The 25686-nt window shown below is 35.4% G+C and overlaps 1 protein-coding gene across 3 annotated transcripts in view; it reads left to right on the top strand.

Annotated features, from left to right (window-relative positions):
- The window catches only part of grin2ab (glutamate receptor, ionotropic, N-methyl D-aspartate 2A, b), a 163824-nt gene that overhangs the window by 123861 nt on the left and 14277 nt on the right, over window positions 1-25686 (top strand). For all 3 annotated transcript variants that reach the window (XM_073949349.1, XM_073949348.1, XM_073949347.1), the window contains one exon: window positions 21916-22030. In XM_073949349.1, the coding sequence (XP_073805450.1) occupies window positions 21916-22030 (115 nt within the window). The remainder of the gene's footprint in view (window positions 1-21915; window positions 22031-25686) is intronic.

Below are 25686 nucleotides of genomic sequence, written 5' to 3'. Positions count from 1 at the left end.
AAAAATTTCTTTTTTTATTTAAAAAAATTTATATATTTTTTTTTATTTTTATTTTTTATTATTAAAAAAATTTCCCCCACAATTTCTGTTTAATCAACAAGGATTTTTTTCAACACGTCTAAACATAATAGTTTTAATAACTCATTTCTAATAACTGATTTATTTTAATTTTGCCATGATGACAGTAAATAATATTTTACTAGATATTTTTCAAGATACTTTATTAGAATGATGATATTAGTGTTATCCACACCAGTCAAAAATTAGCCGGTTCGTTGAGTGGTGTGATATAAATGAGCTAAAAATACATACTAAGAAAACAGAAGAGATGGTATTAGACCCAAAGTGTATAGGTGACCATCATCAAGTGGTTGTACACGACCCATCCCATCACTCAGTCAGAAACCTGTAAGTACTTGGGCATTTACATCGACTGTTTTTTTTTTTTTTTCACATGGAAAACACACATTGAGTGGGTTTGTTCTCGTTTACATCAGAGATTGTATTTTTTACGGAGGTTGCGTCTTTTTGGAGTTAACAAGAAGCTCATGATGGTGTTTTATAAAGCAGTTCTTGAAAGCATTGTTAGATATGGTATCACATTGTAGTTTGATATCTGTTCAGTGTAAATCTAAGTTGATGCATCTCTCAAAGACAGGATGGAAAATTGTTGGGCATGATGAATAATTTAATCCTTAAGTTTTATTTGAGAATTGTGTCCTAAATCAGTTGAAAAGGATTGTGAATGGATCCAACTCATTTTTTGTTTCCACATTATAAACTGCTTCCCTCTGGTAGAAGATATAGAGTCCCAAAATGTAGGTTAACCCGTTATAAGAAATCATTTGTACCTGTTTCAGTGGGTCTAAAAGTCTATCTTAATTAACATTATCAATTTTGTAACTGCTTTATTTTGTATTGTTTTTATTGTTTGTTTTTATGGAATGTCTGCAGCAATATGGTGATGCCCATGACAAATTTCCTGTCAAAGACAATAAAGTTTAAACAAAAAAATAAAACAAAAAAATTAATACTGGTTTTATTCTAGCCGAAATAAAAAATAGAAAAAATATAATCAGACATACTGTGAAAATTTCCTTGCTCTGTTAAACATCATTTGAACATCATTTAAAAAAGAAAAAAGTTCAAAAGGGGGCTAATAATTCTGACTTCAACTGTACATTGGGGTGATTTTATAAGGGAGAGCATCTGTGTAAAATATTAGGGATGAGATCTCTGGCTACGAGATCTCGTGAGACTATATTGCGATGAGATTTCTCGTTGAGGTGAAAAGTTGTCTCTTGAGTTGTGATGTTATGATGGAGTGTGAGGGTGAATTTAGCACTGAAGATTGGAGGCAGTATTGGATTAGAACCGGACATCAAGTGCTTTGCACACACCTGACAGACTGGCCTCGGAGTTGGAAGTAAGCATGGGCCGATATATAATTCTGACGGTGTGATAACCTTGGATAAAAATGTCACGGTTTAACGGTATCACGGTATTGTGATTTCTGCTCTAAAAATATTCTTTGTAAATGTCTGGGTAAAAAACTAAAACTTTTTTTTTTTTACCCCTTTAAGCGATAGCCCAAAACTAGACTATCTGTCTAATCGGTCTATTTGACCACTAGTCTAGTTTTGGGCTATTCTTACATGTCTATTAGATTTTTACTGACAGTCCAAGTTTAGCCTTGTTTTAGACAAGCTGTCTACATTTAGATGTCTATTAAACACAAAATTGTTTGCTGGGCCTTGTCGATGCATGTTCCAGACTGTCAGTGCAATAATGGAGGGGATTTTTCAGCAACATAAGTGAAACATTGATTCATTGTGGAATTAAAAAAGCGAAGTGAGTCAATAAAACATTAATTAAAGTGATTTGTTTAACAACACTGATTCATTCAGGAATGCAGCAATGTTTATTTTAATGAGTAAGTAATTATTTTAGTGAATCTTTTAGATTCAATTGAAAAAATATATAGAAAGTTAATCCATTCACTCAACTGACTTAATAGGTTCAATTAAAGGACCACTTCTGTGTGTTGATTGACAATAACCCTAGAATTTAAGATTATAGTGAGAAAAATCATTTTGTGTTTTGTTTTAATTTTAATCTTGATTTTGTCACAGACTGAAAAAAACATATTTCAAAATAAAAATAGATCTTCATCAAAGACCTGTAACATGTTTCTAAAACCAACATAAAATAAAAGTCACCTAGTACAACTGTAAAAAATTGTCTCTAGAACAGACCTATGGTAAAACAAATATGTGTGTGTGTTTGTGTGAGCATGCACGCCGTCAAACTCTAGTAAGGCTCTGATGTTCTGCTTGACCAAATATCAGAAGTAATTGCATGTGTGTTCACAGATAGTTTTGTCATGCATAGCTCATAGATGTCTTTGTGACGCTAGCGTGAAATAGGCCGTTCACATATCGAATCTTTTGCGTGCACAAGTCCATTACTTCCAATTGAGACGTGTGGATTGTGTGCACATATTGAGAGCGACGCACGTATGCCAGGTGCAACTTAGCTGAAAACATCTCTTTTCAGACAAACTTTAGATTTAATGGTGAGTCATGTAACAAGAACCGCAAAGCATGGTAAAATGCTAAAGGAAGCGATGTGCTCACACTTTCCATATATTCTGCAATATATCTGCAATATATGATTGATTTACTAAATACCAGATTCTGCAATACATCAGCATTCCTGTATCCAAAGTAACTTAATCCCACACCACAGATGTTGACTTTTTCCCCCTGTGCTGAACTAATCATCCTTGAATACGCAGGATATGCAGTCTCCTGTTCTCACACTCTGTTTAGCCACGATCGATTCAAATACCATACTGCGGGAAAATCTTGCTTTAAGGCGATATAGAAATCGCGCATGTCCAAATCGCGATTTCGACACAATTTCGATTAATCCTAACCCTAAATGAGACTTTTAAGGAAACTTTTAATTGTGACATGATGATCTTTATGATGATCTGAAAGATGTTAGTCAACTTTAGCGATAAGGAAGGAAATATTTAATAACTACAATGCTTAGTTTTATTAAAAGCTTAACTTATATAAATTTGTAAGTGTAGTTTAATTATAAACTAATTTCGAGAGGAGCATGCGCTTATGATTGATAGCAGCTGGTCTCGAGTATCTCTCTTCCGGGACAGCATGCCAAACATGCTTTATAATCAATCATCAGCTAAGGGCGAACTCTTTAAATGGCAAAGAATAGTAGGAAATTGCACATAGCAAAACATCTCAATCAACAGCAATATTGAGTTGGGTTTAATTTGGGTGTTTTCATTATTAGAGGTTGACTCACAGTTTGAAAAAATTAGAAATAATCTACTTACACTAAATACACAGAAAACATAATAAACATATAATTTACCATAAATAAAACCAAACCAAAAAATATAACTTTGACAATGAACAGAAGCACACTTTGGGTTTAAATACACCAGAAACCGTGAGGAAATCAATGATATTCAAGTGCACAACATAATCAGAATTTAGGGAAACTATAACTTATACAGTAACATCATTCAGAGGGGGAAAACAGGTGATCAAAACTAAAAGCTGTAGAAACAGAGCATAATAGTAGTAGTAAATCCTCTTCCCGGAAGGAACCTCCTGGCATAGTAAACATAAACTACTCCTAGGTAGTGGGACAGGGTGATAATGACAAATAGAGGAAGGAAGTAAAGGCTTTCTGTCCACAGAGGAGCCGGCGATGGAAGAAGCCACAGGCTGGCTGGAGGCAGTTTAGACCCCAAGTGGAGCCGATGGAGGGAGGAGTCAGGGTGGAGACTTAATGGTGAGGTTAAGAAGAACCATAAGGAAAACTGACAGAGGAGGAGCTAGTAAAAGTGGAAAGCCAAGCAAACGAAGGAAACAGAGACCCACAGAAACACTACTGGCCTGAAGAACTAAATTGAAGACTTAAAAAATGCAGGTCTGAGGCAGAGTGATGATTAACCAAGATGCAGCCGGAGGGACGAGTGAGCCCAGCGAAGCCTGAAGGATAATAGACCAATGGTGGATCTGAGCCAAGTTGGAGCCGATGGGTAGACAGAACTAGATGTAGGCATGGACCTGAAGTGGGACTATGGGAGAGAGGTTTCTGGACGTTTTTGGCAGAGCAACGATTGTCCAATATGCAGCTGGAGGAGATGAGAGAGTCCAGTGGAGCCTGAAGGATGATAGACCAATGTGGAGCCAAAGACCATAGGGAATACACAAGAAATGTCACATATAGTTTAGTTTTGACTGAGAAATAAATGCTATAGTCAATGTGGGCGCTCTAGGAAAGAAGCCCCGCCTTCTATTAAAGGAGCCAATCGGTAATCACTAGGGCAGCAACTAACGATTATTTTAATAATCAATTAATCTGTCGATTATTATTCAAATGTCTTTAGTGATTTCAAATAAAATCAATAAAAAAATCATAAAATTGTAATCATAAAATTCAATCTCAAGCTTAGAAAACCGTTTTGGAGAATTTGATGTTTTCCCATTCCAAGTGATAGAAGCTGCACTTGCATGCCTGAGAGGCATTTCTAAAGATGGCCACTGAGTGAAATGATATGCCTTAAAGGGACTTTAAGCTGAAGGATGGGGAAAGCCAGTGGGTCGACTGGTCTAGGTGGAACTAGAGGGATCCAAACATCAGACTAAGATGAAGACCAGGAGGCCTGAGACAGAGCCCGGAAATTTGGTGGAGCCAGCAGGGAAGGCTGGACTGGAGCAAAGATGAAGCCTGCAAGGATATTTTGTTTATATTATTGTCAGCAGTATTTTTCTGTTTTGGTGGCAAAATACGCTTTTGGTTATCCTCTATTCTTTATTATTAGGTCATCTGAAAGTCCACATTTTTTTGAATGTGGTGAATAAAGTTTAGTTTGTGTCATGCAGTAAAGCTTATAGCAATAAGTCTACTTATTTTTACATCTAAAATACAGCAGATGACAAAATGTTTAGCCTTCCTGTAAAATTTGAATTCTTTTGAAACTACTACCCTCTTGTCTAGTTAACCTGTTTAAGCTAGTTAAACCTTTACATTGCACATTAAGTTAAATATTGGTATCTTACGAAATAACTAGACAAATTAAAATATTATTTACTGTCATCATAGCAAAGACAAAAAACATGTGTTATTAGAAAACAGTTATCCAAATTATTTTGTTTCAGATGTATTAGAAGTGATCTATGTTAAACATCGCTCGGCAAATGTTTAAAAAAATGGAAAATTGTACAGGAGCTAAGAAAAATGCCCTCAACTGTATATTAAAGGGTATCTATGATGAAAATCAACTTTTGTAAGCTGTTTGGACAGAAATGTGTGGAGGTATAGTGTGTCCACCGTCATATAGAAGTGATATAAACCCAACAAATCTCTTTTTTAAATTTCCTGATGTTAAAATAGGACCCAAATACCAGTGATTTTGAGGCCCAACGTAGGAGTACGTTTTTTTTCCCCATCGAATTGATTGACAGTCACCATGTTTTTTCTATAATTACATGAATACACACGTCCACAGAACATTTTTTGCAAAGAAACTGGGAATCAAATATTTGTCCCAACTTTGGGATTTTTTTTTTTTTTTTTAGGATTTATAGGTTTAAAAAGTTGTTTTTTTTTTTTTTTTTTAACAGAGCATGTTTGTAATAAAGACAGTAAAATCCCTATGTAATTCTTAACTTCTATAATCACCACTGTCGCATGGTGTCAGTAAATGCACATCTGTGTGTGTGTGTGTGTGTGTGTGTGTGTGTGTGTGTGTGTGTGTGTGTGTGTGTGTGAGTGTACTGTAAATAGCATTTGTTTGAGACTCATCGTGTCAGAAAAGCTTGAATTACCTCCACCGCAAATACATAAAAATAAACTTACTTGGTATCTGTCCAACGAGCTGTATTTCAGCTTCATCTAAGGCCCCGTTTACACTAGTATGTTTTAGATTTAAAACAGCGTTTTAGAATGAAAACAGTCCCCGACATATTCCCCGACTTTGATCTTTTAAATCTATCGGCAAGTTAATATTGAGGAAAAGCCCCAATCAGAGAGGCGAATGTCTGCAGCCCCGCCTCCGTTTTCAGATGTCTCCGTTTTCCCCCATCCACACTGAGACGGAGCAGCAGCATTTTAGAATGAAAACGGCCTCTCCAGCGTTTCCAAAACGCTCAGATTTTGGCACTCGAAAACTCTGGCGTAGTGTGGTACGTAACCGTTGTAAAACTTTTAAATGCCTAAACAAAAATGGGCATAATCTGAAGGCTATAATAAATTATCTGATGGGTATTCTGGTAAAAACTAACACGATTATGTTACTCTGCAATATATATTGCGATATGAATACAATTTCACCAGATGACTTGAATATTTCTATTTGGAAAGAATTGATCATTTTAGATTGATTGTGATGGTTCTGTAGAGAAGTGCATCTGCATAAAATCTAGTAAATGATCTATAAACACGATAAATAAAATCATAAGTTTGAAATCAACAGTGTTTTATCGTTTTCCAAGTCTAACAGTATCCAGGTACAGTAATGAATAGTAAAAATAATTCTATAAAAAAAATTGTTATTAAAGTTACAAAGCGTACAGTTTCTTATGCCTGAATATCATTATAGACAGGCCTCAAAAACACATGCAAATGCTAAATTATGATACAGATTCTACATTGTATATCCTGCGATCATTTGACCATTGTGAATGATCACAATGCGAAATCGATGCTGAAACGATATATTGTGCAGCCCTATACCATACATTCCTAGATAGGATGAGTTGACTTTAGTGAGTCTGAGAGTTTGGAAAAGCTCTGTCAGTGTTTGTATTTATCTCACAGTGTGCTTTGAGCTGAACCCAGACCTGCTGTATCTGCTCAAGCGCAAACACAAGCGCTTTTTTCATAAGCACCTCCTGCAACATTATCACCTTTACACAGAAGACGCTGCCATGAGGCTGACAAGTCTCGTGTTTTAAGCGCTTGACTTATTTCACAGCCTAAGGCAAAACTGTCTGCCTTTTGTTTGCCAGAGTTGTGGCAACTCCTTTACTCCAAATTATTCACAGTCTGACACATTAACTGTTAATGGCATCGATTATCATCAGCTCGTCTAGCGCGCTGCTGTTTGCTTTGTTTCTTTCTCTTTTTTTCTTCACTCGAGTTTGATGTAGTCTCACACTGGGTTTTTCATTGTACAGATTATAAGTCGGCTTCATCTGGGGCTCTTTTTCCACGCTTGATATACTTTTAAAACATTAAACACCTCAGCGGTATGAGATATATCTGTATTATAGGAACATGGATCTGTTTTCCATCAGACGTTTTCCTCCACGCTTACTGTTCTTTGATTTTGGCCTTGTTTACTTGCTTTGCTTGTAGGCAATGCTAGATCTCTGAAAATCGATTTCGAAGCATTATGTTGTAGCTTTCCCTCATTGTTGACCTCCTCTTCGTTGTCTTTCCTTGCACACAACAACATAATAACTGCTGGGCCGCTTGTTATTGGTTACATTGGATATGTCAGCATGGGTGTTATTACTGACAAACCTGCGTTCACTTACAGTATAGTCTGAGCCTGCCAAATGCCATTGAAAGGTCTCTGTTATTCAGCTAATAATTGACGTTTTTTTATTTAGTTGTTGTTGTTTTTGATTTTTTACATTTATTTTATGGTCATTTAGTAGAACATTTTATAACTCATGTTGTGAAAATAATCTTTCGTCTCATCTCTTCTAATGTTTAACTACACTATAAATATTTGTTATAACAGGCTGCATATTTCATGATTTACAGTTTATTTATGGTTGTAAATTGTTTTATGGTATGATGATCTCTGCTTTGATGATAACAAACAGTTCAATTGTCATCATCATACGTCAACAAAGTGACTTATTGAGGTTTTAGTGGTTTGAAACAATATTTTGTACACTACCTGACAAAAGTCTTGTCGCCTATCCAAGTTTTAGAAACAACAAATAGTGATTTGACTTCTAGTTGATTATTTGGTATCAGACATGGCTTATATGGCTTATATGGAAGGCAAAAGCTTATTTATTACGCTTATTTTACCAAAATAAAATACGATCATGCCTTGATTATTAGGTATTGAATTATGACAGTAAGGTCTGACTTTGCTTAGACAAAAGTCTTGTCTCTTACAGAAATAATGTACAGTATAGAATATAAAGTCCTGCTGCAGTGGTAAAAGAATTAATATTGTGTATGACTCCCGTAAGCTTGGAGGACTGCATCCATACATCTCTGCAATGACTCAAATTACTTATGAATAAAGTCATCTGGAACGGCAAAGAAAGCGTTCTTGCAGGACTCCCAGAGTTCATCAAGATTCTATGGATTCATCTTCAATGTCTCCTCCTTCATCTTACCAAAGACATGCTTAATAATGTTCATGTCTGGTAAACGGGCTGGCCAATCCTGGAGCACCTTGAGCTTCTTTGCTTTAAGTAACTTTGATGTGGAGGCTGAAGTATGAGAAGGAGCGCTGTCCAACTGAACATTTTGCTCTCTCCTGTGGTTTGTAATGTAATGGGCAGCACAAATGTCTTGATACCTCAGGCTGTTGATGTTGCCATCCACTCTGCAGATCTCTAGCACGCCCCCATACTGTATGTAACCCCAAACCATGATTTTCTCTTCACCAAACTTGACTGATTTCTGTGAGAATCTTGGGTCCATGCAGGTTCCAATAGGTCTTCTGCAGTATTTGTGATGATTGCATGCAGTTCAACAGATGATTCATCTGAAAAATCTACCTTTTGCCACTTTTCCTAATGATCAACTGGAAGTCAAGTTATTATTTGTTGCTCTTAGAACTGGGATTGACCACAAGACTTTTGTCAAGAAGTGCATAATAAATAATATATAGAAAATATATAGAACACCAAACCAGAAAATACATCACATAAAACTATTAAAAATGTCACTTTTTCAAATGTCAAAAGTTGTTGGAATTAAGATAATAGTTCCACAATGCAATTACAATGCATAAATGAATAATAATAATAATAATAATAATAATAATAATAAATAAATCACAAAATATGGTAACCTGTTAATTTCCACATATTGTTTACATTGTACCTTTATTATTATTATTATTATTATTATTATATTTTGACAAAAATGTCTTTAAGTGTTTTAGCAGTGAGTTGGTTTTCATGGAGGTTTCTGATTTTTAAGCTGTCACAATTATTATATAAATGCCAGATCATTATTATCTGCTAAAACCACAATGGGTTTGTGCAGTAAATTCAACAGGCTTAAGGTGCATTGTGAACACTGAGTACTCCAGTGTTACTTAATGCATATAATAGCAAATGTATTTCCTTTTTACATTAGCATGGACAATTCAGTGGCATACCATGAAATAGAAGAGATAAACCATGTGCTCTCTGCTTGCTTGCTTGCCTGCTGAAATGAGAGAAAATGGTGAAAATACCATCACGAAACGCACACAAAAATTCAAAGCCTTCTTTCAAGTGAAATAAAGGCTTGTGGGTTTAATATATGTGAAATAAATTAGGACAGAAATGTATTACTTTTACATGAGAAACAATATTTTAATGTTCAGAAAAAAACAGCAACAACAGGGAGAATGGAATATTAATAACATATGTAACATGTGAATTTTATGCTGTAACATTTGCAGTATTTTATTTATTTATGAACTTATTTAATCAAAATGTGTATATTTTATTGCTCTCTTTTGAATTACAAAGCCTTGATTTATAATTCATTTATTTTCCTTCGGCTTAAGCCTGGTTTATACTTGCCTTGCATGTAGTCATGCATTTATACTTCTGCATGCTGTTTGTGTTGCTCTGCAACAACAATTCAGCAACTCTATCTGGCAGTGAGGTTTTTATTTTCTTCTGTGTCGCGTTACTTTGCTGGTGTTTTGTTTTTTCTGAATGCTACCTTAATTAACAAGTGGCTCAAACTTGCTCATTTTGAGGCGGGAATTGGCGGACGCGCAACATCTTTAACCATGAGGAAAAAACACAAAACAAAATGTTTCATCTGCAGTTCCTTTACAGGACTCGACACTTGTTAATACTCACTCTAACGGACTCACGGTGCTCTTGGTCCCGCCCACACTCATCAGCGCTATTAAGACCAATCACACGGCTTGTGCTACGCGTCATTGCGATGTGTAGTTATATTTTTTGAGGGGTGCGCATCAGCAACAGCCATGACGAGGGCTATGCAACCACACGTAGGTTGCGCCGGACCCTACTTAGCGCTTGAAGCAGAAGTATAAATCAGCCTTTAGTCCCTGATTATCAGGGGTCACCACAGTAGAGTGAATCGCCAACTATTCCAGCATATGTTTTATGCAGCGGATGCCCTTCCAGCAGCAACCCAGTATTGGGAAACACTAATTCACAAACATACTCATACCAAACATACCAATTTAGTTATTCAATTCAATATAGCACAGGGGAGAACATGCAAACGTCACACAAAAATGCCAACTGACCCAGCTGGGACTCGAACCAGTGACCTTGTTGCTGTAAGGCAACAGTGCTAACCACTGAGCCACTGTGCCACGAAATAGTGTGGTATGACACTGTTCCGTTTTGCACCTCCTAGCTGACTGCTTACCTCAGTATGGACGACTTTTCCGCTGTTACCAGTTTGTCCAGTAGCTCGCCATGTACATCGGTGGTCTAGAGATGCAGAAAGGAGTTGACCACGACAATGAGGTTTGAGTCTGTCGAATAGTGATTCCAGAAAGCAAGTTTTAGAACAAAAACAGAAGTAAAAAAAAGAAAAAAACGTAAATAACAGCGTGAGAATGCGGTCAAATCTAAAAAAGTGGTAAAAATCAGACGAGGGCTTTTCTTTTTCTGGATTGTTAATGAAAACACTGTCGGTTGGGTTTAGGGAAGTGAATGGATGGGTCAGTTGGTGCTTTTGAAAACACTATTGGTTGGGTTTAGGGAAGGAGGAGGGTGGGTCAGTCGATTGGTCGGTCAGTCAGTCAGTCGACAGCGGTCTGTGGTGGATTTCCACAAGAAGAGCAGGTGCAAATGACACTTGCGAGAGAAATTTCTCAAAAAGCGTACACAGCGGCCTCTGGCAAATCCGCAAAAACAATTAATGCAAAAAAACGTACCTGTAAATGTATATAGAGGTACATTTTCAGAATGAGCCTGGGTTGGTAAATGTATATATTTTATAGCTCTCTTTTGAATGATATCTATAATTAATCAAAATAAAAACATTCCAGTTAAAATGTGAATACCGACTGAGTGATACTAACTACTTGATATGCATTAAGCATCTGAACAAGACTGTCTATTGCAATCATTTGTCACGATGAGGCAGGATTTCACAATCATGACAGCCTTATTTGTAATCATACGCTCTCGCAGAGCATTAACAAAGACCTGACCAGAGGAAGATTAACTGCGTTTGTGGCTCCGCGCGGTACCATCATCACCTAATATGCTTTTAACTACGTCTAATCTGTTACTAACATTTCACTGTTAATTGAGATCATGCATTAAAGAGGCTGTTTGTAAAGAAAGCCATTTGAAATGACATTTTATGAAGCGCAAACTCTCAGTGACATAATTAGTCGCAAGCTTCCAATAATTTCCAGAAGACTATGGAAGATAAAGGTCACCCCGCGTAGAGTCTCTAGTATATTACACTCACTCTCTCTGGTCTGTTGCTCAATCACTGAGATTAGATGCAAAGGATGATGTTTATTTAAGGGAATACTCGCTGACAGCCATGACACAAATCAATTTTCATTCTGGAGCTGTGGAAATTTCTAATATGTGAATAAGATACACTTACAAACAAACACACACTTACACATACATATACACATACTGACAGACAAACGCAGACATAAACACATACATGTAAATGTACACACACATACACAATACGCAAAAACACACATGCACACACAAACACACTACACATACACACATATACACATACACAAGCACAGACAAAAAAAGCATAGACACAGATTGTATATATACACACACATAAGCACATACACACATACACTAACACACATGCATGTATACATACACATAAACAGACAAACATATACACACAAGCAAAAACACATACATGCACACACAAACATACACGTACACATACATACACACATAGAAGCACACAATCACACAGACACAAATGCAAAGACACACATACTGTATATATAAACACACACAAAATACTAACAAACAGACTCTTACACGAACATATACACATACTGACAGACAAACGCAGATATACGCACATACACGAACATGTACTGTACACACACACACATACACAGGCAAAAACACATACATACACACACTACACGTACAAATACACAAACATATACATAAACACGCATATACTAACACATACATGTATACATGCGCATACAAATACACAAACATATACACACAAGCAAAAGCAAACATGCACATACAAACATACACAAACATATACACACATGTACACATACACACAATCACACAGACACAAATGCACAGACACACACACACACACACATATATATATATATATATATACACACAAACACACACTAACACATTCATATGCATACACATACAAATATACAAGCATACACAAGCACACACAATCACACAGACATACACACACACACACACACACACACACATATATATATATATATATATATATATATATATATATATATATATATATATATATATATATATATATATTTATATATATATATATATATGCACCAATATACAAAAAAACACACTGAAACGCACACACATACACAAACATGTGTACACTAACCCAAAACAAACACACACACACAAACATATACATATCCATACAAATACACAAAGATATATACACTCACACACAAAAATACACACAAACAAGCATGCATACGTATACAAACATTTACATGTATACATTCAAAAACACACACATAAATAAACACATACACGCACACACAGACATACACAAACATGCATGCACTAACACAAACATATATATACCCATACAAATACACAAAAATATACTCACGCGCAAACACACACATACACAAACATGTACATGTATACATACACAAACACACATAAATGCACTCACACACAGACATTTACAAGAAAACACACATACACAAAAACATACAATAACACAATACACGCGCACACAAACACACACGCACAAACATATACACACATGCACCTACATATAAGCACACACACATACACTAACACGAAATATGCACACACAAACACACACAAACATTCATGTGCACACACAAACAGACACACACACACACACACACACACAGACAAAAACATGCACGCGTACACAGACACACACACACACACACACACACACACACAAACAAACAAACGCACAACAGAAGCTGTATTAGAGTAGCAGGTGTAGCTCTGACCCTGTTCTTTTCATTCCTGCCTGGAGCTAAACCCCATTTCCTAGTTCTGTTCCTGTGTCTTAATTAAATTCAGAAGAGACTATATGTGTGTGTTTGTGCCATCTGAGTAGCGCACAGCTGAGCTAATCTTCTTTGTGCTTTACATGAAGGCAGAGATACAGTATTGAGCATCTGTTATTCACTGGAGTGTGTGTGTGTGTGTGTGTGCGATTGAACGGGGCCTTTCGGAAGCATTCGGCTCTTTCTAGGATTCGTTCCCCCCAAAATGTAAATTCAGTCTTTATTTGCTCACCCTCATGTCGAGCCAAACCTGAGTGACAGTCTTCTATGCAACACAGATGGACACATTTTGGATTACAAGACCGGTCGCTCATTTCCATTCCATTACAGTCAATGGGAGCCCAAGCTTTCAGGCTTCAAAGGACGCACATGCGGTGTATAAGTATGATAGTGCTGGTTCATGCAACCCTCTGAAGCCATATGATAGATTTGTGTGGAATGGGAATCTTGGCCTCCTGTGAACTGTTGAGTCAGACTGGTTGCTTGCACCGGATCAGCAATTAATTGAAAAGATGCTGATTGTTTTTCCAGGAGATTTAGGGCAGATGTCAAGATTTTATTTCGTTTTTTTTTGTTTGTTTGCTTGCTTGTTTTGCTTTGAAGAAAGAACCTTATTTGGGTTTTGGAGCCGCATTAGGGTGAGTAAATACTTTAAAAAGAGAGAGAGGAAATTCTTTAAACAAACTAAACCCTTTGCTTTATTATAATTTATTAATTAACTGACGATGACGCAGTGGCGCAGTAGGTAGTGCTGTCGCCTCACAGCAAGAAGGTCGCTGGTTCGAGCCTCGGCTGGGTCAGTTGGCGTTTCTGTGTGGAGTTTGCCTGTATCCCGCGTTTGCATGGGTTTCCTCCGGGAGCTTCGGTTTAACCCACAGTCCAAAGACATGCGGTACAGGTGAATTTGGTAGACTAAATTGTTAGTAGTGTATGAGTGTGAATGAATGTGTGTGTGGATGTTTCCCAGAGATGGGTTATAGCTGGAAGGGCATCCGCTGCATAAAAACATGCTGGATAAGTTGGTGGTTCATTCTGATGTGGCGACCCCGGATTAATAAGGGACTAAGCCAAAAGGAAAATGAATGAATGAATAGTTAACTGACATTTTTACCTTTAAGCATTAAAACATCAAATAAATAAATGAATGAATAAATAAATATATATATATATATATATATATATATATATATATATATACAAATTGGTTCTTGAAAGAATATATATGCATATATACATACACTCACCGCCCACTTAATTAGGTACACCAGTCCAACTGCTGATAGCAACTCACTGCATTTAGAATGGGGAAGAAAGGTGATTTGAGTGACTTTGAATTTGGCATGGTTGTTGGTGCCATATAGGCTGGTTTGAGTATTTCAGAAACTGCTAATCTACTGGGATTTTCAAGCACAACCATCTCTAGGGTTTACAGAAAATGGTCCAGTGGCATTTACAGATATTTCATAGAAAAAATTTCCAGTGAGCGGCAGTTCTGTGAGCCCAAATGCCTTGTTGGTGCCAGAGGTCAAAGGAGAATGGCCAGACTGGTTCGAGCTGATAGAAAGGCAACAGTAACTCAAATAAGCACTCGTTACAATCAAGGTCTGCTGAAAAGCATCTCTGGATGCAAAAACATGTCCAACCTTGAGATGGATGGGCTACAGCAGCAGAAAACCACACCGGGTGGCTCTCCAGAAAACTGAAGGCTACAATTCACACAGGCTCACCAAAATTGGACAATAGAAGATTGGAGAAACGTTGCCTGGTTTGATGAGTCTCGATTTCTGCTGCAACATTTGGATGGTAGGGTCAGAATTTGGCGTCAACAGCATGAAAGCATGAATCCATCCTACCTTGTATCAACGGTTCAGGCTGGTTGTGGTGTAATGGTGTGGGGGATGTTTTCTTGGCACACTTTGGGCCCATTAGTACCGAATGAGCATTCAGTCAATGCCACAGCCTACCTCTGTATTGTTGCAGACCATGTCCATCCCTTTATGACCACAGTATACCCATCTTCTAATGGCTACTTACAGCAGGACAACGCACCATGTCATAAAATGCAAATCATCTCAGACTGTTTCTTGAACATGACAGTGAGTTCACTGTACTCAAATGGCTTCCACAGTCACCAGATCTCAATCCAATAGAGCACCTTTGGGATGTGGAGGAACAGGAGATACGCATCATGGATGTTTAGCCGACAAATCTGCAGCAACTGCATGATGCTGTCATGTCAATATGGAGCAAAATCTGAGGAAAATTTCCAGTACATTGTTAAATCTATGCCACCAAGGATTAAGGCAGTTCTCAAGGCAAAGGGGGTTCAACCTGGTACTAGTAAGGTGTACCTAATAAAGTGGGTGTGAGTATGTTTACCATATTTAGGGGTGTCAACCGATTAAAAGTATAATCTAAATCAATTTAAAGCTCAAATGTTAGCACATAAACAAACATAAATTTAGCTGAAACATAGCAAATAAAAATATAACATGAAATAATAAAATTGGAAATCTTAGTAACTGAAACTAGGCCTGTCAAGATTTTTTGCATCAAATATATTGGCACAGAAATTGTTGCAATAAGCAATATTATTGTCATTTTGAGATCATTTTATGCCACTGATTATATAATGGTTATATAATAGCATACTGTAATAAGGCAAATAGAAATAAACATGATCATTCTTAAGGTTATTTAGATTCTCTTATAGTGATTGACCTAATTTCCTATTCCGTATAATATATTTATTTACTATATTTTACTACATATTTATTTATGTTAGTTTCTGTGTTTATATTTGAGTATTAAATTGATTTAGATGAACATTTGTTATTGGTTGACACCCCCAAATAAGGTAAAACAATATTTCCTTGTCGAGGATGTAGCCAGGCACAACTGGATTGTACCTGTGAGTCATTATAACCTTTTCTTAGATAAACAAAAATGTCATGCATATGGGATAATTATGCAGGTTGTTAATCTAAAGGACAGCTGTGGAAAATGAAGACTAAAGAGAATTCTAAATATGTCAGAGATAATGTTAGACAAATGCTTTCGGAAAAGGTTACGAAACAATGTCCAAATCTTTGGATGTGGTGGTTGCGGTGGTGGTTCAATTATGAAGAAGTGGAAACTACCACAAACCCCCCCAGACGCCATCCAGAAAAGGTCATCCCTCAAAACTCTGCACAAACAAGCAGAGGCCAGTGATCACTTTGAAAGAGTTGCAGAGTTCAGCAATCGAGAACAAAGTAAAAGATGCGATGCGCAGTCAAGCATTAGCATAGCGCCATATGGGAGGATGATGGAGCAAAACAAACCAATTTGTCAGACGTAGGTTACAATAAGGTGTTTTTTTAATAGGTAATTTTTTGAATCTTTCATGAGGAAGTTATTTAAAACCATAAGTCACCAGAATGTGAAACTTCTCACATTGTTTACTCACCTTCGTGTTTTTCCAAACCCGTGTGACCTTCTTTTCCCAGTCGAACACAAAAGGTGAATTTTTAAAGAATATTGAGGCTTTGAAAGGGGACTGAGTCTGTCAAGCTCCTGTCTGGAAGCACCATGAAAGAGAGGAGAAAATGTATAAGCGAATAACAACTTGATGTAAATTGGTGGTTCTTATACAGCACAAAGCTATTTAAAATTGACAGAGAACTTTTTCCCCCGATCATTTGCTGATCAAAAAAAAAAAAAAAAACAAAGCCAAAAAATTCTGCTAACATCAAGGTGAATGTCCTACAATGTCACCCTGTGAAACTAAATTTGCAAACAGCATAAGAGTCATCCTATTAACCTGAACAACCCGGAGCAAATCTGCCGATATTAAATTAAAGGGCAAAATAACACCTGCAAGAGTGTGTGAATCTCTTACAGACACCCTAAAAAGTGCTTGTCAAGGCTCTGGTTCCACCTGGAAAGCATATGCAGTGCTCAACATATCACCCCTCACACATCTCTCATTTAAATGAATATTTTTTATAGGATGCTATACAATATTATATTTGTACATATACATTAGACTAGTCAGTACTAAAACCAAATCTAGAGCTAATCTAACAAAATAATATATGATAGCAGTCCAAAATGAGCACATTAAAATGTAAAAATTAGGCAAGTTAGGGAAAAAAATATTAAATATACAAAAAAGAGCAAAATATAAGAGAAACAAAAAATTTATAAAATTTTATTGAAATTTCTTAGTTTTTTCCAATATTTTGCATGAATTAAAATGTATTATCTTTCTATTTCTAAAGATGTTTGATGACTAATATATTATTTTAATAAATATATCCATTTAATTAATGTTTTGTTTAAAGGCACCAAATTATATAAGCTATATTCACTGAGAAATTGATAAAAATACTAATTTTCAAAATGCAGTGCATTCATTTATGTTGATTATAGTCTTATAACCAGTGGTCAGTTAAGATTAATTATGCTTCTATTAATGTATGTAATAAGTGTCTTGTCTCTGAATTTTATTGAGACTCTTCCATGCTTTAAATAGTTTTTGTTGTTAAAGGGATAGTTCAACCCAAAAAAATTTAGGTTAAATCACCCTCCACCAGCTCATCTAAGAGACAGTTGAGGTCAGAATAAGAAGCCTCCTGAATTATTAGCCCCCTGTATAGTTTTCCCCCAATTTCTTAAGATTTTTTTAACACGTTTCTAAACATAATTGTTTTAATAACTAACTTTATTTTATCTTTGCCATGATGACAGTACATAATACTGTATTTTACTAGATATTTTTAAGATACTAGTATTCAACTTAAAGTGACATTTAAAGACGTAACTAGGTTAATTAGGCAAGTCATTGTATAACGATGGTTTGTTCTGTAGACAATCGTCAATCAGGCTAATAATATTGACCTTAAAATGTTTTTTATTGTTTTTGTTTTTTTTTATTAAAAAATTTTTTTATTTTTTTTTATTAAAACATGCTTTTACTCTTGTCAAAATAAAACAAACAAGTCTTTCTTCAGAAGAGAACTTATTAAATGAAATATTGTGAAAAACTTGCTCTGTTAAACATCATTTGGGAAATGTTTGGGAAAAAGAAAAAAAAAATCATAGGAGGGCAAATTATTTTGACCTAAACTGTACGTAATTGTACACATATAAACAAGACCAAAAAAATCCAAAAGTAAAAAATTAGGTTTTATGAAGCAAAACAATTGGCCTGTGCCAGAAATTTAACTTTATTTACAATACTATTGTCATCATAATCCTCATCAATGGTAAACTATTCTCCGTTTTTGTTTTGTTTCTAGTCAAAAAAAAAAAAACTTTTCAAACTGAAAACTTCAGTTAAAATTTTACACAGGTCATTTGTTAGATTATTTTGGCTTGTTTTAGGGGAGAATTAACTTAATTTTGGCTTATTGCTTTTAAAAAAAAAGAAAAAACTAAATATTTTTACTTGATTTTAAGATTTTTTTTTTCAATATTTGGACTAGAAGTGAGACAAAAACTCTTAAGTAAACTTTTTTTTTTTCTTGCATTGTGATTATTCAATTTCTATAGCTGAGTACTATTAGACTCTCCAGAAAAACATCAAGTGAAGCTATTCAAATCATCTGTTGAACCTATTCATATACCTTATACCTTATATCGCAGAAAAAAAAATCCCAATATCCTATTTTTCCAATATCGTTCAGCCCTACTGCTTAGTCTATTTTCAGGAGGGGGATTGATTTGGGCTTTTTAATGTTTATTTTTAATCTTATCATGGGTAACTATTAACTTACATTGATTTACATATCTTTAAACCCTGCAGATTTAGCTAATAATCTTCATAAAAAAAATTTAAAAAGTCACATACTGTACATCTTTAACCTGATGGTGAGTAAGTGTATATTGGGTGAACTATCCCTTACAGCTCAGCACAATGCACAAGTACAAATAATGCAAGAGTGAGAAGTAAAGGGTGAATGACAACTACAGTTTTCCTCGTAATCGGAGTGTTTTGATGCAGTGCAGTGTGAATAAATGGCTTTAGTCCACTTTCTCACAGCACGTCTCATAAAGTTTGTGTGTTAGGTCAGTGGGTTGAGGAGAGCAAGGTGCTTTTATTTGTGGCTGCTCGAATGCATTCAACCAGTGCAGTAATCCAGTCGAAGGTGGTCAAAAGGGGTCAAGCTCAATATGTTTCAGACCTCATTCATACATGCATTTAGGGATTACTGTAGATCGACCAATAGGCATCTTAAAGGGGTCATAAACTGCCTTTTTTTAATGATTTTTGTACTGTTCTCTGTAATAATACTCAGTCAAGTAGTTCTCAATGCAGTATAGTTCAATTCAAGTTTATTTGTAAAGAGCTTTTCACAATAGTTATTGTTTTGAAACAGCTTTACAAAAGGTGCACATTATTGCATTACAATCAAATTCAGATTCCAGAGTTTAGGAGTCATTTATGAGAAGGCTCGACCTCCTTTAGTAGACTTTGCTATTTTGGGGGGTAGTTTTAGTAGTTCTCTGTTATTAACAATCATAAATTAGAAATAATACACTGTGAAAAATGTAGAGTTTCACACAATTCATTTAGGTTGCCCTAACACAAATAGATAAACAAGTTTAAGTGGATTGAACATAAAACAATTAAGTTGTCCCCCCAAAAATTCTCAAGAATTATGTTGTTTAAGCTCATTTTACATAAGTAGTTTGAGCAAGCAGTAAAATAATCTTTCTAACAGTAACCTGTAAAAAATGTATTTGTGTTGGGCAACATGAAGGAATTTAGTTACATTAGGTTTCTGGACACATTTAAGTGAATTGAACTTAAAAAATTGAGTTGTCCCCAAAAAACTAAAAGAATTGTGTGGTTTCAGTGTTTTTTATATAAGTAGTTTGAACAAACAGAAAATGGTGTTTTTTGAGAGTAGGCTATCGAGTTTACCCCTAATTAAAAAACACAATTTGATTAGTCATGGGTGATTGTAGACTTGGATGTAAACACCAACTTCTGTGAATGGTTAGCAGTTTTGAAACTTGCATATTTAAAACTTTTCAACATTTTGCTTTAAAGGTTAGGTTCCAAAGTTAGAAAGGAGTAGCAGTGTGTCCTTCTGTTATGTATGTTTGGCATCTTACATTCCTTATAAATGGACACTTCTGAGATTTAGGTAGAAAACGTTTAAAATTATGTATCCTACAAAAAATTCAGCATTGAATTCTATCAATTTTTTAAGAGATTGGTGGTAAAATGATGTGAATGAAGGATCAAATTCTGTCTTACATTTCAGGATCTTGTCTTTAGAATGGTCTTTATTGGGCGGGGCTGAACAGGCAGTGACGCAGAAGTGGCTGTTGATCATCCTCTGTGGAGGCGGAGTTTAACCACACTTTCAAGTGGCACATTCCTTAGCTTATTTTTTCAGATTGGCATCAATATATTTGTTTTAAACTAGTTTTCCCCGGACACATTGGTACTGGAACGCACAAGAAGTCATTCATTATTTCCAATTTATTTATTATCTGAATCTGAAAAATCTTTTATTTTGAAAATACATCTTCGGTTAAATCTCAATCATTTGAGTACCAAAATTGAACCCACAAGCTAGCAAAATGAGTAAGAAACAGACGTCTTTGGAAAGTTTTTTTGCAAAGAGGAAAAGGAACATTGAAGGACCCACAAACTGCCAAGGAATGGATCTTCAACTCTTTTATTCATTCATTCATTTTCTTTTCGGCTTATTCCCTTGGATTTGCAACCCATTGCGGTAAAATTGTCAAGCACTGTCCAGTCCATGGTGATAAAAAAATATCAGGGACCGCTGTTTTAAACTAAAGAAAAAGGTTTGAGTTTGAGCTTACATGATGTTTTTATAGTGGCCTCTTTTGAGTTCTCAGTTCATGAGCTTATTAATACCAAGTTTAAACAGTTATAAAGTATTAAATTATGGAGACTGAATGCTTGTTTTTCAGAAAACTTTCCAAATTAGCTTTAATGCTTTAAAAGATACTAAAGGGGAACAAAACAATGCATAATCTGTCCATTTAAAATGAATTAGCTGAGGGTCTTAATGAATTTCTAAGACTGTTTGTGTGTATGTGCTGGTTCATTGCATTTTGGGGTTCGACTTCAAAAACATGGAAATGGGAACGACTGGTTTGTTTGAGTCATTTAAATCACAAAAGCAATTTACTGTCTTGCGAAAAAAGATAAGATACCTAATGACATTCAATCAGACGTTATTTATACTGTTTACCTTCAAGCTTTTCTACTTGCGTTTCATCAAATGCCCCCAGTTTGAAAGCACATTTAGTAAAGAAAAACAACATTGGTCTGAATGCAATATGACAGGTAAACCTTACAGCATTTTGTATCCCTTTTGATATCTTTTGTTTGTATGTGTGTGTGTGTGTTGCAGATATATGATGGGAGTCAATCTTGGCGGTAAAGATCATTCATTCATGGATGACGGCTACCAAGTCAATCCCAAACTGGTTGTCATTGTCTTGAACACGGAGAGGGAATGGGAGAAGGTAAGATAAAGAGCCTTTAATCTTTATATCCCTCCTGAATCTTCATTTTCTTCTATTAGCCTTGCCTGTAAGGGGTTTCAGGAACCATAAGCAATCAATATTCTGTTTACTAGCTCAAAGCCTTTTTGTGACTGTGACTGAAAGCGCACTGGACTCCGCTATTAGAGGAAAAAGAACATTTCATTTGAACTTCCCATTGCACAGCCTGGGGTTTTTCTTCATGCGCATTGTTTACTTAGTCATAAGGAGTCAAAATAGCCCATATTAAGGCAATGGCTTCATAACTGATTTATTGCAGAATTATTCCCAGTATTAAATCGGAGAAGAGTGCACATGTGTCTCCGTCCGATTCCATTGCGCTGGCTTCTTTCTTCCAGTTCGCTCTCTATTTTGCCTATTTGCATAAATAATTTGCTCGCTTTTTGTACAGTAATCTATTCTCTGTCTTTGCTCCCTTTCTCTAATTAGCTTTACATGTTCTGCTATTCTATCTCGGTGCTTCACACACTGGTTTTCGTAATCGTTTGCTCACTCATGCGTTCTTTTAATGAGTTGTTATTTCTCTGAGGTGTGTTGGATGCTGTGTGTTTTGACAGTGCCCTGCAGTGTGTGTGAAGACGCACACACTCGTATTAAAACCCTGCAGTGATTGTGTGAAGAGTGTGACACTAATCATTTCTCACTGCAGCGGGGCTAGAACAGGGTGTGAGCCGATCGCGTTATCGGAGCTTATAGACGAGCACAAGCACATCAGTTAGACAGAACTACTGCACATCCCGTTGGTACATGGGCAGTTTACAAGTAGCACCAGCGGTTGCTTTAAGTCTGCTATCTGAAAGTACTTTAAACAGCATTTTTTATTGCAATTAGCACGCCTGCAGCTTTAAAAGCCCCCAAAATCATTCTTACCCTGCAGGAACGTGTAAATCCATTGTTCCAGCTGGTTTCAAATGAGGACGCCGGTATTATCGTAGGCATCAAGTTGAGGCCAAAATTGAACTGAAGTACTGAAAATCCAACATTAACACTGATTAATATTCGCCTGAAATGCACAGTCCAAACAACGTGTGAAATTATTAACATGACATAGGCTGATTGGGAAAACTGAGAATTTTGCGAACGCATAAACAGCAGTGTGATTTCCCAGCCTAACACATGGAACAAATACCAAGCCAGATATAATATTGCGGTTAGTCATATTGTAAAAGTGACAGATGAATTTACACCGAAATACCACCTAGTTTGATTGGATGGCCCTTTAAGTTTGATTGGATGGCCCTTTACTTCAGGAACTAAATATATTTAAAGCCTCTTCCTCCTGAATTTGTGAGATTGTTTGGTTAGTATGATTTACTTTTAGAATGATTTTTTCCTAATCACAGTTAACCCCAATTAACTAATCTGGAAACTATTCCTATTTCAAAAAACACCAGTTAATTGGATAGTTCACCCAAAAAATTTAAAGATGACATCTCTGGACAGATGAATTTACAACAAAGTATTGTGAAGTTTGATTAGATGGCCTTTATCATCAGGAACTAATTATATTTAAAGCATTTTCTTCTTGATTAGCACATTTATTTATTTATTTTTATACTGATTTTGCCAGATTGTGTGGTTAGTATGTTATGATTTGTTTTTAGAATTGATCTTATTTTCCTACTCCCAGTAAAAGCCCATCAGAACAGAAATTTCTATTTCAGAAAACTCCAGGGGTGCGTTTCCCAAGCAGCAACATAACTCGTGGCTGAACTATCATAGTACGATGCATCGTTTGGGAAAAGAACGATGCAGTGATGAGTGTTTCCCAAAACTCATAGTTTCTCTGCTGCAGATTTATCGTTTGAACCATGTAAGTTATACGTTAAAACGCCCATAATGATGCTCTAAACGGGGTGGAGTAACAACTTGTTTAGAGAAGAAACCCATAATTTCTTTGTGCAAATTATATTGTTTTACACAAACACGCATTTTAAAAATGTCCAATATTAATTTTGATAAAAACATGCACTCACTTTCCATATTGATTAAAATATATGTAAACGGCTCATATAGGTCCTTTAGAAATATTACTGAGACCATTACATATTCTATTCTAAAGCATAAAATCTCTTACAAAAGCAAACACGTATCCTAATATCATATATAAATCATATAAATAAATAAATAATGAGGCTATTTATGAAAAAATGAAAAGTAATAATTATTATTTATTAGGAAAATAAAAAAATCCTACTTTAACAATAATAGTAATGACGATGACGATTATTATTATTATTATTATTATTATTATTATTATTATTAGGGATATTGTTTATTGGATTTTTTTACTTTTACAATTTGACACATGTAAACCACTGTAGAAATCTTGTAACCAACAGGCCCATGTCATTTACACTACAGATACTTAATAAATAACCTACTATAAATTAAAAGCATTAACTTATGCTTTTTTTGTTTTCACAAGCTTTGGAGACGTAACATAAATTCCGCTTTTATATAATATGTAAACAAAAGCAAATTACTCCTAAGAGAGATGATTTTAATGCTTTATTTTTAAAAAATCATTCCAAGTTTAAATGTTGGAACATTCTAAACGGATAGGGCATAGGGGTATAGTGGGAATAGAACACAGCCAGGAACTATGTTTCTAACTATAGCTCCAAAGGTGTAGTTGCAGGTATAGAAGTTTGCGACTGAGTTTGCAAATGTTCATTGGAACGACAGATTTGGGAAACATCAAATCAAATGTTTGTCAAAATCAACTTACGACCTTAGTTGGCTAACAATGGTTTTCCGAAACGCACCCCTGGATAGTTAAATGGATAGTTCTGCAAAAATTGACAAACGACATCTCTGGGCAGAATTTACACCAAAATATTGTGAAGATTGATTGGATGGCCTTTTATGTCAGGAATTAAATATATTTAAAGCTGATTGGACAACCTTTCATGGCAGGATATATATACTTCACACACACATATATATATATATATATATATATATATATATATATATATATATATATATATATATATATATATATATATATATATATATATATATATATTTCTGAATTAGCAAGATTGTGTGGTTAGTAATTTATGATTTGCTTTTAGAATAAATCTTTTTTTCTACTCCCAGTAAAAGAACAGATCTGCAAGCAAGTTATCTTTCAAAAAACACCAGGATAGTTAAATGGATAGTTCACCCAAAAAATAAAACTATGGTTTTCAACATTCCTTAAAATATCTTCTTTTGTGTTCAACAGAACAATCTCAAACTGTTTTGGTTCAAAGTCAATGTTTTTTCTTAAATAGCAAATTTATTTTTATGCTGAATTTGCGAGATTGTATGGTTAGTATTTTTTTTTTTGTATTTTTTAAAGGGATACTTTCTTTTTAAGAGCGTCTGATTTTGATTGCGCTGCAAAAACATGTCTTGGACAGGTGCTAAGTCAGATACTCATAAGAAAATGCGCTGACACAATAAGAAAGATCGACTTCAGTGGCAGTCTTTGAATGTGGCTTTACTTGCTTGCCAGATAAAACACACAATGTTTCTCTAACAGCATTTTTAGCTTTGCTTTGAAGAGCGGAAAAACACATTTTCATCCCGAAACACAAAAATGGAGGCCACTTCAGAAACTGCTTCAA

This window comes from Danio rerio, chromosome 1, assembly GCF_049306965.1.
Source record: "Danio rerio strain Tuebingen ecotype United States chromosome 1, GRCz12tu, whole genome shotgun sequence".
NCBI classification, from domain to species: domain Eukaryota; kingdom Metazoa; phylum Chordata; class Actinopteri; order Cypriniformes; family Danionidae; genus Danio; species Danio rerio.
This window is presented reverse-complemented; position numbering and strand designations above follow the sequence as displayed.